General features: G+C 43.2%; 1 protein-coding gene across 2 annotated transcripts in view; it reads right to left on the bottom strand.

Moving 5' to 3' along the window:
- The window catches only part of rasa4 (RAS p21 protein activator 4), a 233,593-nt gene that overhangs the window by 203,312 nt on the left and 17,449 nt on the right, over positions 1-12,832 (bottom strand). For both annotated transcript variants that reach the window (XM_048556900.1, XM_048556901.1), the window contains exons 2-4: positions 9,981-10,037; positions 2,392-2,505; positions 2,230-2,291 (exon numbers count right to left, since the gene is read on the bottom strand). In XM_048556900.1, the coding sequence (XP_048412857.1) occupies positions 2,230-2,291; positions 2,392-2,505; positions 9,981-10,037 (233 nt within the window). The remainder of the gene's footprint in view (positions 1-2,229; positions 2,292-2,391; positions 2,506-9,980; positions 10,038-12,832) is intronic.

The raw sequence follows: 12,832 nt of genomic DNA, 5'->3' as shown, positions 1-12,832 counted from the left end.
CAGTTACAGGGCCATAACTAGAAAGAGAAACATCTCAAGAAAAGGAACCTCAAGTTTTAATAATATTGAGTTAGCACAGTATGGTCAAACAATGCACTCTATTGAGTGCCCTTTCTCTTACTTCGAGGAAAACTCATTTATATCACACTTCATCGTGGTCATCACCTTCTTAAATTCCTCAAAATACAATGAATTCATTTGAAGTAAAGCATCTGGCCATCTGTGTAAGATGGACTGCTACACTGCAAGATCCCAGAAACAGAAAGATGGATGAATAAATAATGCTGTGGGTTTGATTGGATGGGGAAATGTTGTCAGAATCTTTTGACATCCACTGGAACAGACAAATCCTTGAGTTAACAGCGTTCCTGCAAGACAGCACCTTCACAACAGCAGCTCAGCCTCCATATGACACTAAACTGGATTGCGAGATCACCTCCAAGAATGGAACCTGAACTAACCACAGCCTAGGCATGCAACTTGCATCCTGTTAGGTAACTTCAACTCTAAGTATCAAAGAGCATTTTCCAGTTAACTCAGCACTACTTCAAAGATAGCTCTTCTTACAAAAAGACAGGAAGACTCCTGCCCACTACTATTCACTGTTGCTAATATCAAGCAAGAATGAGCAAATGATTGTGTCTCGTTTTAACATAGTTATCACAAAGGTTTCCAGCAGCCAGACAGAATGCACAGCACACTAAACTTAATGAATGGGAGGATTTCTCAACTGTAACATGCATTGTAGTTGTTCATGCTGTTCTTTCAATTCACAGGAAGGACCATGTAAATTTCACATCGTCATCTGAGCCATCCTCCAATCTGAGCTCTTTAGTCACCTGCTTTGTTGATTGGCTCGCTATTTCAATATTTCCATAGAGGTTTAAAGTGCCACTTATGTTTCTTAGCCCTTCCAATCCTCACCCCTCCTAACAAAATCCATCCACAAGAAGGGGTGGCACGGTGGCTCAGTGGTTAGCACTGCTGCCTCACAGCACCAGGGACCTGGGTTCGATTCCAGCCTCAGGTGACTGTGTGGAGTTTGCACTTTTTCCCCGTGTCTGTGTGGGTTTCCCCCAAGTGGCCTGGTTTCCTCCCACAATCCAAAGATGTGTAGGTGAAGTGGATTGGCCACACAAAATTGCCCGTAGTGTCCAGGGATGTACAGGCTAGGTGGATTAGCCATCAGAAAGACACAGATCTGGATTGGGAGCTTAGAATTTTTTTGGACAGTCTGTGCACAGTCAATGGGCTGAATTGCCTCATGCTGTCGGGATCTTATGATTCTAAGACTCCTCAAACTCTAAAATTACCTTAAATCCTGAAGTGCTATTGAGAAGAAAATGGATTAGTGCAGCAGCTCCCAAGCCTGAGTCACAATGCCAAATGGGATCACAGAAAGAGCAAATTGGGTCATGAGAAATAACATGACGTTAATCCCTGGCACCCTTGTATTGTCCCAGCAGTAACCAACTACAACACAAACAAGCACGTTCTGATCAGGCATGCCATGAGGTAACTTATCTATGTAAATATACATCCTGCAGTGGCTTCTCCCAAGAGTTGATGGAGGCAGATGTGGAACCAGCTCCTAGCAGCAGACTTATCGTAAAAGGCTGAGGGTTTTCATCACAAATTCACATATTTATAGCTTATAGTATACGCTGACCCACAACTGACAAACTTTAATAATTATATCCTGAATGTTATTACGTTGCTTTATTGCTGTTCTGTTTTCATTGGTATTTGGACTCTAACTCAAACTGTTAAAAAATAGAGATGTTTTGGAGAATAATTTGTGAAGTACTGGTTTAGCAGATTGCCCATATATTCTCACTTCTCGGGCTGTGTTTGAGTCCCAGTCAGACTGTTGAAATGAACATTGCCCAGAGTGTTCAGCTGAAAATTTACGTAATAGCAAGTTTAGTCATGCTAAATGAAGGAATGAATCAATCATTCACGTGGTGTCCATAACACCAAACATAATTTACAATTTTAGTGAAGTCACAGCAGTTTGGGGCAGAAATGCAGTGGTATGGATGGTGGCAGGACATGGGGCCTGAGCCTTAACCATTCAATATTCTGGGTTTATGTTCTAGTGTATAGTGTCACACCCTTTACTGATGTACTTCACCTTGTTCTACTCCATAATAGATAGTGACAATAGCTTTTGCAAAGTATACGAAGCAGCAGTCTGCAGGGATGCAGTGAAGTCAAAGTTTTGCTTACCTTTAGGGTTGGCAGTAAGAACGTCCTTCGCTATAGCAACTTTTCCAATGACATCATCACGGCTAAAGTTAAACGATAAAGATACAAAGTTAGCGAGACCATTGCTGTTTAATATTGCAGTACAGGAATCTGCATTAAGCTAGGAATTAATACGAATATTACCTGATTGCATCCTCATCCATCACATAGAAAGAAATGGAGTGGAAGGTACTGGGAAGATGGACATTGTACTCTTCTCCCCAAAACGGAGACAAGGTCTTCCATATTGTTGCAGTTCTATGGAAATAAATATTGCACGTTCACAAAACACTGCCATTGTAGCCTTAAGGGCTCACTCACCATTTTCTACAGGGCCCTGCCTCATACATAAAAAGGAGGTCCTTACTGGCAACTGTTGTAACACCTCTGCAACTTTTTCCTTTTCTCCAGCCAAGGTTTGAGTGTCTAGTAATGTGGTGCTCTCTAGTTTCTCACCCACATAAGGGTCAGCCTGGATCTTAAGCACTGGCTACTTGACCAATGGACTAAGAGTTTATAAAATAATGAGGGGCACAGATAAGGCGAATAGCAAAGGTCTCTTCCCTTGGGTAGGGGAGTTCAAATCTAGAGGGCATAATTTTAAGGTGAGAGGGGAAAAATTTTAAAGACACCAGAGGAGCAACATTTTCACCCAGAGGGCGGTTCGTATATGGAATGAACTGCCAGAGGAAGTGGTGAATTCAGACAGATACAATATTTAACAGGCATTTGGATAGGTACATGAATAGGAAAGGTTTCAAGGGATATGATGAAACGCAGGCAAATGGGACTAGTGTAGTTTGGGAAATCTGTCTGGCATGGACGAGTTGGGCCAAAGGGTCTGTTACTGTGTTGTGTGATTTGATAAATCTATGAAACAGTCAGGATCTGGAACTGAGTCTGAGACCTTCAGGTTCGTTAGGTCTCATTGATCACTAGTTTTTGAGGCACTGGAACTAGCAGCTTTTTTACCGTCATTTTCAAATAAAAGGTGTTTTATTTTGCATTATCAGAGGAATGTGATGTTAAGAAAGGGAACTAAATTAAATCCTCATTGCACCAGGCCCTCAATAAGTAGAATTGAATTTGGCCAAAGCTGGTCTACACAGAAATGGTTTGTAATGGTGTGAAGATGGCAAAAGTTAAGAACCAGCAGGATAGTGGACTCTGATTCCAAACCTGTTGAGCTCCAATACACAGTGACTGTGCCAAAACTGGGCGGTGCCCGCAACCAGGCTGTTCTGATCACCGTGACAACCAAACCATCCAAACTCAGAGGGAAGAGCAAGCTGTGAAGCTGATCTCCAATTTCAGTAGGTAACATTAGGAGGCACAAACTGAGGAACAATGGCTATTCAGCAAGTGATGAGAAGGCAACCTGGAATGGACTCCATAGAAGTTTGAGACGTTTCATAAGTGCAAAGGAATGAGAAGGAAACATACTTATGTGTGCACTAAGTTGAATAGCCTGAAGGCTGGGATAATAAGGCAGGGCACAGCCTAAAGCTTTGTTAGAAAATGGGTGAGAGATCAAGATCCATAGCATTTAACAACAATGATATTATAATGGGTCAAAGAGACTTTGCTAACTGCACCAAGAATCCAACCCTCCTGATACAGCAGCCACTCCAGGCACTGACGAAGATGTCCTTCCCTAAGTGGTCCTAATCTCCAGCTCCTGCCCTCTACATTATCTGCCCACACTGCTCCTCAAATATCTGCTATGCATCTGTCTAGTGCTCCCAGGCCTTCAACAATGCCTCCCAAATCACCCGAAAATCTTCCCTAGCCCCTTTCCCTTCCTGACTCATCGTAGGGATGTGCAGAGGGATCTTGGTGTCCATGTGCATAGATCCCTGTAAGTTGCCACCCAAGTTGATAGGATTGTTAGGAAGGAGTACGGTGTGTTAGGTTTTATTGGTAAAGGGATTGAGTTTTGGAGCTATGAGGTCATGTGGCAGCTGTACAAAACCCTGGTGCGGGCGCGTTTGGAGTATAGCGTACAGTTCTGGTCACCGCATTATAAGAAGGATGTGGAAGCATTGGAAAGGGTGCAGAGGAGATTTACCAGGATGTTGCCTGGTTTGGAGAGAAGGTCTTATGAGGAAAGGCTGAGGGACTTGGGTCTGTTTTCATTAGAGAGAAGAGGGTTCAGAGGAGACTTAATAGAGACATACAAGATGATCAGAGGATTAGATAGGGTGGACAGTGAGAGCCTTTTTTCCTCAGATGGTGATGGCTAGCACGAGGGGACATAGCATTAAATTGAGGGGTGATAGATATAGGACAGAAGTCAGAGGCAGGTTCTTTACTCAGAGAGTAGTAAGGGCGTGGAGTGCCCTGACTGCAACAATAGTAGGCTCACCTAATTTAAGGGCATTTAAATGGTCATTGGATAAGCATATGGATGATAATGGAATAAGGTAGGTTAGATGGGCTTCAGATTGGTTTCACAGGTCAACGCAACATCGAGGGCCAAAGGGTCTGTACTGCACTGTAATGTTCTATGTTCTATGTACTCTCCTCCTTCAACGTGTTCCCATTCAAATGTGATCAATAACTTCATACAGGAAGATTTCCCCTGTACAAGTGAGAAGCCATCCTGTTCACAGAGAAGTCCAGGTTCGAAAATGGGTTCTAAACCTTTACCATTCGGTGGTATGGGTTTTAGCCCTACTACACACTGTTACACTCTTTACTGATCTGCCTGTTCATTGTGCTAATACTCAATAAACCGCGACAAATGCTTCTGCAAAGTAGAGGAGGCAGCAGTGCACAGGTATGAATCGAACTGAACAAAGTGATTTGTCAGCCTGGTCTCTGATGTAGGGTCTAGGCCCGAAACGTCAGCTTTTGTGCTCCTGAGATGCTGCTTGGCCTGCTGTGTTCATCCACCTTCACACTTTATTACCTTGGATTCTCCAGCATCTGCAGTTCCCATTATCTCTATTATTTGATGAGTGTTGGGTTGAGGGGTCATTGCAGTGTAGCCCACCAATCCTGAGGGGCTGTCCCTGAAAGTATCAAGCTCAACCTTTCCCAGGAGGCTGGTGTCCCACTGCTGGCCTGCAGCATGAGGGTCATGGCAGCTCAATGTTAAAGGCTGCTTCGTGCTTTGAGGACTAACTTGCTGTCCCAGCTCAGCCGGGGGAGAGGTGTGGCTCTTGATTGGACCTTTAAAAGGCTCACGACACTCACTGGGCAACTCTGCTGACAGGGCTCCTGTCACTGGACAGCACGATTCAGTGCCAGGAAGACACCAGGCTGTCTTCCTGGCTCCTTCCTCCCACTTGATTCCCAGCCCTCACAATTCCCAGTTCATTTCCAAAAGGCTGAAAAAAATGTAGCCCATGGTCTCTGAAACGTACATCAGGCGCATCAGTGAACTGTGCATGGGAGAAATACCAACTCAGGTATTTGCCTCATCGGTGACTGCCGTTTGGAGCTGGATAGAATGGTGACTATTATTTAAGGGAAATATTATTTCACAGAAGATCTTCAGGAATGACAGTCAGGCCATCTATATTTAATGGTCAGACCATTCTATACCAATCTCAAAGTGTCTTGTGAAAGTTTAAGATATGTTTGATTGTGACTCCATTGACACACAAGTTAGAAGTGCAACTTGCGATCTAGTTGCAGCAAGAAGTGATTTGAAATGTTGTACATACTAAAAACTGATTGAGACAAAGGAGCCTCGTGTCCTGCTATAAGGCTTGTTTGCCTTGCCTTTCAAATGTTTTGAAGAAGAAATGAGCAATTTAGGAATTTATTTCACACAATATCATTTCTCAATTTAAGAGTAGATTGAATTGCTGAAGCGTGTTATGTGATCAACCTTGAAGAGCATGTAAAGAGTATGAGATCAGGCTGAATGAGATTGTGAACCCAGTCAAAGTGCACAGTGACTGCGTGGGGAGTAAAACATTCTCCAATCTAGTCCATTTTCAGGACTTTCCTGCATTCATTTGGGGAAAGGTAATAAACTTGATTTAAAGCAACTGAATGCTTGTATTAAATAACATTTTGAGGGGACACATGAATGGATTAAAAGGTCAGCCACTAAGATCGACAGTATCCATTCTGTGTGTACATAGTTCCACCAGAGACTAAATGCTAACCAAGTGGGTCTAATCTGTTAAGTAAACATACTGGCCCTATGGCTCATTCAGAGCCCTCAGTGACTGTAAACCACCATCACATCATTTCATTGCCAGGAGCACGTTTTCACAGTACAAGTAATGCTCTCAGTTCCTTGGATTTACAGCCAGTGCTGTGTAACATTCTTGAATGTTAGAAGCATCAACCTTTCAAGGATAAAGACTGAGATTTGCTCCCGGTAATGACTGAACAGAATATGAATTGATTCACTGCAGTTCCTCGGTAAGGTTAGGTTAGTCGGTTGCGCAGACATGAGTCACTGAGAATTCACTGCCATGTCAGATATCGCTTCAAGGTATCAATTCTAAAAGATGTGAGAGGATGCAGTGATCCCAAAACTAGTATTTCTGTATTTAAGATAACAGGGTATACAGCTGGATGCACACAGCAGGCCAAGCAGCATCAGAGGAGCAGGAAGGCTGATGTTTTTGGCCTACGCCGTTCAGAAATTGGGGAGGGGAAGGGGTTCTGAAATAAGTTGGTAGAGAGTGGGAGGCGGATAGAAGATGCGCAGAGGAGAAGATAGGTGGAGAGGAGATAGACTGGTCAAAGAAGTGAGGATGGAGCCAGTAAAGGTGAGTGTAGGTGGGGAGGTAGGGAGGGGATAGGTCAATCCAGGGAGGACGGACAGGTCAAGGGGGTGGGATGAGGTTAGTAGGTAGGAGATGGGAATGGGGCTTGAGGTGGGAGGAGGGGATAGGTGGGAGGAAGGACAGGTTAGGGAGGCAGGGACAAGCTGGGCTGGTTTTGAGATGCGGTAGGGGGAGGGGAGATTTTGAAGCAACATGGTGGCTCAGTGGTTAGTACTGTGTGTCATGGCACCCAGGACCCAGGTTCAAATCCACCCTCTGGGGACTGTCTGTGTGGAGTTTGCACATTCTCCCTGTGTCTGCGTGGGTTTCCTCCGGGTGCTCCGGTTTCCATCCACAGTCCAATGATGCATAGGCTAGGTAGATTGGCCATGTTAAATTGCCCGTAGTGTTCAGGGATGCGTAGATTAGGTGGGTTGTAGGGGGATGGGTCTGGGTTGGATGCTCTGAGGGTGGGTGTGGACTTGTTGGGCTGAAGGACCTGTTTCCGCACTGTGGGGACTCTAAGAGCAGGTTAGAGGGTTGGGATTATGTCACAAGTGCCTCATCACCAAATCCTTCCCACCAGCTACAGCATGAATCAGGAACCTGACCCAGAAGTCCTTATTCACCTGGAGGAGCGCAGCTTGAACAACACTCAAAGAGCTTGACAGCCATGCAGTTCACAGAAAGAAACACTTGCAATTCTACAATTCTTCTGACAACCCCACCACAACCCAAAGTGTTTTACAGCCAATGATGTGCTTATTCAAGTTGCGATGCAGGAAGGTAGATGGTTGCTGAATCAGCAGCCCACCTGACAATAGAGATAACAAGGTGCAGAGCTGGATGAACACAGCAGGCCAATCAGCATCAGAGGAGCAGGAAAGCTGACGTTTCGGGCCCAGGCCCTAAAAATTAGTGACTCCGTTCAGTTGGGGCTCCAAGCTGCAAGCCACCACGACAGCACGCTGTAGTTAGAATCTCCATCATTCTGTATTCTACACACTCCTCATTTGCTCTGGATTCTATATCGTTTCCTCTCAACAGAATTGCCGTGAGAAGTGAAACTGCTTTCATAGATACACCCGAAAGTGGACTCTATAAAAAACAGGAGTGCCAAAACACTTACACCGCGACAAAACCTAACACCAGACTTTGAGATGCTCAAAATGTATACTGTATCTGTATCTGAAAATGACAGCAACTGGTAGGTTATTAATGAATTCCTTTTTGTCTGAGTCAGTAAATAGGTTTGAATTCTCACCAACAACCCCATGTAGTCCCTTCAGCCTCTTTCCATCCAAAATGCAACACGGCCAGGTATGGCAACTTCTATGCCCATGACCGCAAGAAACTATAGCCAGCTATGAGCACAGCCCAGTCCGTCACCAAGGCAACCTTCCATCCATTGACTCCTCTGTACTTCCCATTGCCTTGGGAAAGCAGTAACATAATCAAAAGCCCCCTCCTACCCAAGTTATAAATCTCTTCCAATTTCCTCCATCAGGCAGAAGATACAAAAGTTTAAACACATGTACCAACAGATTCAAGAACAGCTTCTTCCCTGCTGTCATCAGACTTTTCGAAGGACCTCTCCGATTTCAAACTTAATATTATCTCGCTCGGTGCACCTTCTCTGCAGCTATAGCATTGTATTCCTCACTTTGTTCTATTACCCTAATGCACTTTGTGTATAATCTGCCTGCACTGCACACAGAACAAAACTTTTCACTGTACCTGGGTACATATGACAATAATAAATCAAATCAAGTCATCACTTCACGGTGTAGGTCCAAGCATACATGCACAGCAAACCCCATAGACTTCAATAGATACATATAGCCCCAATCTCACAGGAACCTAGAACACATGCAAACACCACTGTCCACTGCACTACAGTGTTGTTTCGAACAGATTGGACTGTGCACCTACTGAAGTTGTAACATCAGCTCCATTGTTATTTCCAGTTCCAACCTTAGTTAGCGCTGTTGCAACTGTTTTGATGCTGATCAATGTCTCTGTTTATTCTACAAAAAATTGTTGGGAGTATTTTTACAGCGCATAAAATTACCAATGTGAACATGGGGACACCTGGAAAAGACGGCAGTCACTTGGGTATCCATCATTTTCACAGTTATCCAAGAGGGGCAATAAGTAAATTCAGCAAAGGACATGTTGACCTCCAGCCAGTATTGCAGGCAGATTGTGCTCACGCTGTGTAAACACACAATCCTAGCCAGTGCCGAGCTTCTCAGATTGGAATAAAATATTATAAACAGTAACACAAGCCAAAGAATAGTTTCAGGCTGTAATGTAAGCTTTGAAGATGATTACAAATTACATGTGCCTCCTTTTGAGTTTATGTGAATTCCTAACACACATTGTTACAAAGGACACAAGTCCAGATTCAATAAATTAAACAATGAAACAAAATGACACAAAATAAATGAAACGGGATGACGAATTAGCTGTTCAAAGGACAGGCAGCAGCTGATCCAAGTTTCGCTGTCATGAGGGGGCAGTGACAAGGACCAAGGCAGTACTGGTAACACCTGACCCTGCTGTCCATAAGTGCATCATTAATTGTGTGTCCGTGTGTGTGTGTCTGTGTGAGAGTGTGTGTGTGTGTGTGTGTGTGTGTGTGTGTGTGTGTGTGTGTGTGTGTGTGTGTGTGTGTGTCTGTGTCTGTGTGTACGTGTGTGTCTGTGCATGTGCATGTGTGATACTGAACAGAGTAAACTCAGCCAAGTGCCCCAGCACTAATCCCTGCCCAGGTATGCGTACCCTGCTCTCTTCTTTGTCCCAATAACCCACAACTGTGATCAAAGCTAGCAGACAGAATGGGTGACCCACATGAGGTCTCCATAGAAGCAGAGTGCACCACATCACTATTGTTTGTCCAAGATGGCAAAAACTGCCAGACAAATGGTGACAGAAAGACAATGCAAAGTATAGATCTCTACAGTTAGCCTTCCTACAAAGCAAAAACAAATTCGTTACCTGATAATTGTCTCATTGTCGATTCGTACAATGCAGTATGGATCACTGCTTCCTGTCCTGAAAAACAGACAAAAAACTGAGCTGAGTATTTCTTGTTTGCATCAGTGTGACTGTCTAAAAAGAGGATGCTCAAGCATAAATTAAACAAGTTCTTTCAACTCATCACAAGTTGCTCACAGGAAGAAAGACTTCATAAAGGACACCATCACTCCCCTCAAACATATTTAAGAAATTTTAGAGATTGAATTATACCATGCTTTTATTGTAAGGGTAACAATGGGATCGGTTTCGTACATAGCACAATCCCATAAACCCCAATGAGGTGAAACATGAGTTAAATCGCTGTTATCGGTATAGGTTGAAGAAAGAATTCAAACCAAGATATCAGAAAGAGCTCCTTATTTATATTCCAAAAGGATGACAGTCTCAGTTTGCAATCTCATCCAGAACGTCAACATCAGCTCAAGTGTATGTTCATGGAGACATGTAATAACTAACAAAATGTACATTCAGTACAAGTGGGCTCATTTGGTGCTGTCCTACTTTAGGAATGAATGAAAACATCTTAAAGCATTTCAATGGTGGGGTGTGTGCCTGTGTCTGTGTGTGTCTGTGTTTGTGGGGTCTGCGTCTGTGTGTGGGGGGCTCTGGTGATGGTGGGAGGCAAGACAGCTAATTGTCATAACTAAATCAATAAGCTTGTTGCAAAAAGTGACAGAAGTGACCAAATTTCTGGGTTGAAAAGGTGGCTTTTGAGAAGAAATTTAAAGAGGTTGAAAACCAAAAGGAGAAACAGAGAGAGAGGGCGGTTGGGAGGGACCCGGCGGGGAGAGACGCCATAATTTGGTGGCTTTTGGGAATGATTTCAGGCAAGATGCTGGAATAGTTTTAAGAAAACACAATGTAACTGTGAAAGGAGGACTGAGATGAAGAGGAATTTCACTGAGATGAGGAGGAATTTCTTCAGCCAGAGGGTGGTGAGTCTGTGGAACTCATTGCCACAGAGTACTGTGGGGGCCAAGTCATTTGATATTTAAGACAGAAATGGATAGATTATTGATTAGTAACAGGATCAAGTGTTACAGTAAAGGCAGGAGAATGGGTTTGAGAAACGTATCAGCTATGATCAAAAGGTGAAACCAGATGGGCTGAATGTCCTAAATCTGCTCCAATATCTTTACAGTCTTAAGCTATCAGCTTTCATCTATTATTCACATGCTGTCCTCAGGAAATAACTTTGAAACAATTGCCTGAGGAAGTGCGGCTTTGTGAGTTAAAGAAGCAATGATGACAGCATAGCTTGTTTGCAATCTAGTTTACATTGCTGGCTTGAGCTACCTGCTTGTTGAGAAGGAATCCATACGGCAAAGGCTCTGCTTCACTTGGAAAAGGTTATTATTTTAAGACAAGAATGAACTATTCATGTAAACATTGGAGATTCAGTACAGCAACGTGAGGTCCAAATAAAAAAATGTTATCGTTAAATAAAATCTGAAATCCAATAGAACAGGTGACGGTCATGTTAATAAAGGGTTACATGGGCTGAATGGAATATATTAATAATGGGAGCTAGTCATCCATGGAGGATGAGTTTTATAGAATGAGTATTTGAACTCTGATTAAATACAGTTATCTTCTATTGTGTAGCAATAACAAGTGGGGAGGTGATGGCCTAGTGGTATCATTGTTGGACTGTTAGTCCAAATACCCAGATAACATTCTGGGGACCCAGGTTCAAATCCCACCACGATAGATGGCGGAATTTCAATTCAACAAAATATCTGGAATTAAGAATCTAATGATGACCGTGAATCCATTGTCAATTATCAGGAAAAGCCCACCTGGTTCACTAATGTCCTTTACGGAAGGAAACTGCCATCCTCACCTGATCTGGCCTACATGTGACTCCAGACCTAGAGCAATCTGGTTGACTCTTAACTGCCCTCTGGGCAATTAGGAATGGAAAATAAATGCTGCCTAGACAGCGATGCCCTCATCCTGTTAATGAATGAAAAAAAAGAGGATTGTGTATTTGTGAGGCTTCTCGCAGTGCAGTGTGCTCAGATGATTAATCAAGAGTGCAGTTTAAAGTACAGGTTTTGGATGACCAGAGGACTTGAGGACTTCCAGATGTAGTATATGAATTGTTGACTTGGTTCTGTTGTCAGCAATGTCCCCTGGAGATGTGTTTCTCCTTTTATGTAAATGAAGGCCATGTAATACAAAACAAATTGGAGGATTAACTATTCTAAGGAGATTAGATTTCCCTGTACTAAGAGCTGAAAACACCGAGCACATAGTGAGGCTTATATCCACAGCTTGAAATTACATTTTTTTTAATCTCAGACATCTTTAATTAAAAGGACAGGAGATTTAAATGCTTTAAAGACTAATGGTCACTCAAAGCTTATCCACATTTTATGCACTTTCATTTATGTTCTTAACAATCCCAAAGGGCTCCATACCTCTCCTAAAGGGACACCTGACGTATCCATGAAAGAATACTCTACCTCTCCAAATAAATGTGGCAGCATGAAACCTTTTTCTCAAAAAGCTAAAGCTCGCAGGCTCTGATTTGGACAGCACACAAATGAAAATTGTATCTGGCTAAAGGTTATTGCATGACCAAACCACAACCCACCCTCAATCCCTCTCTGACAAATATTGTGTGCCATATTCAGGTTGGGTGGGGGCGCTCATAGATTCAGAGAGATGCACTGCACAGAAACATATCCTTCGATCCAACATCCATGCTGACCAGATATCCTAAATAAATCTAATCCCATTTGCCAGCATTTGGCCAATATCCCTCTAAACCCTTCCCATTCATATACCCATCCAGATATCTTTTA

The sequence above is a fragment of the Stegostoma tigrinum genome, chromosome 27 (genome assembly GCF_030684315.1).
Source record: "Stegostoma tigrinum isolate sSteTig4 chromosome 27, sSteTig4.hap1, whole genome shotgun sequence".
Lineage (NCBI taxonomy): Eukaryota > Metazoa > Chordata > Chondrichthyes > Orectolobiformes > Stegostomatidae > Stegostoma > Stegostoma tigrinum.
Note: the sequence above shows the minus strand (reverse complement) of the source record. Positions and strands in the feature narration are given on the sequence as shown.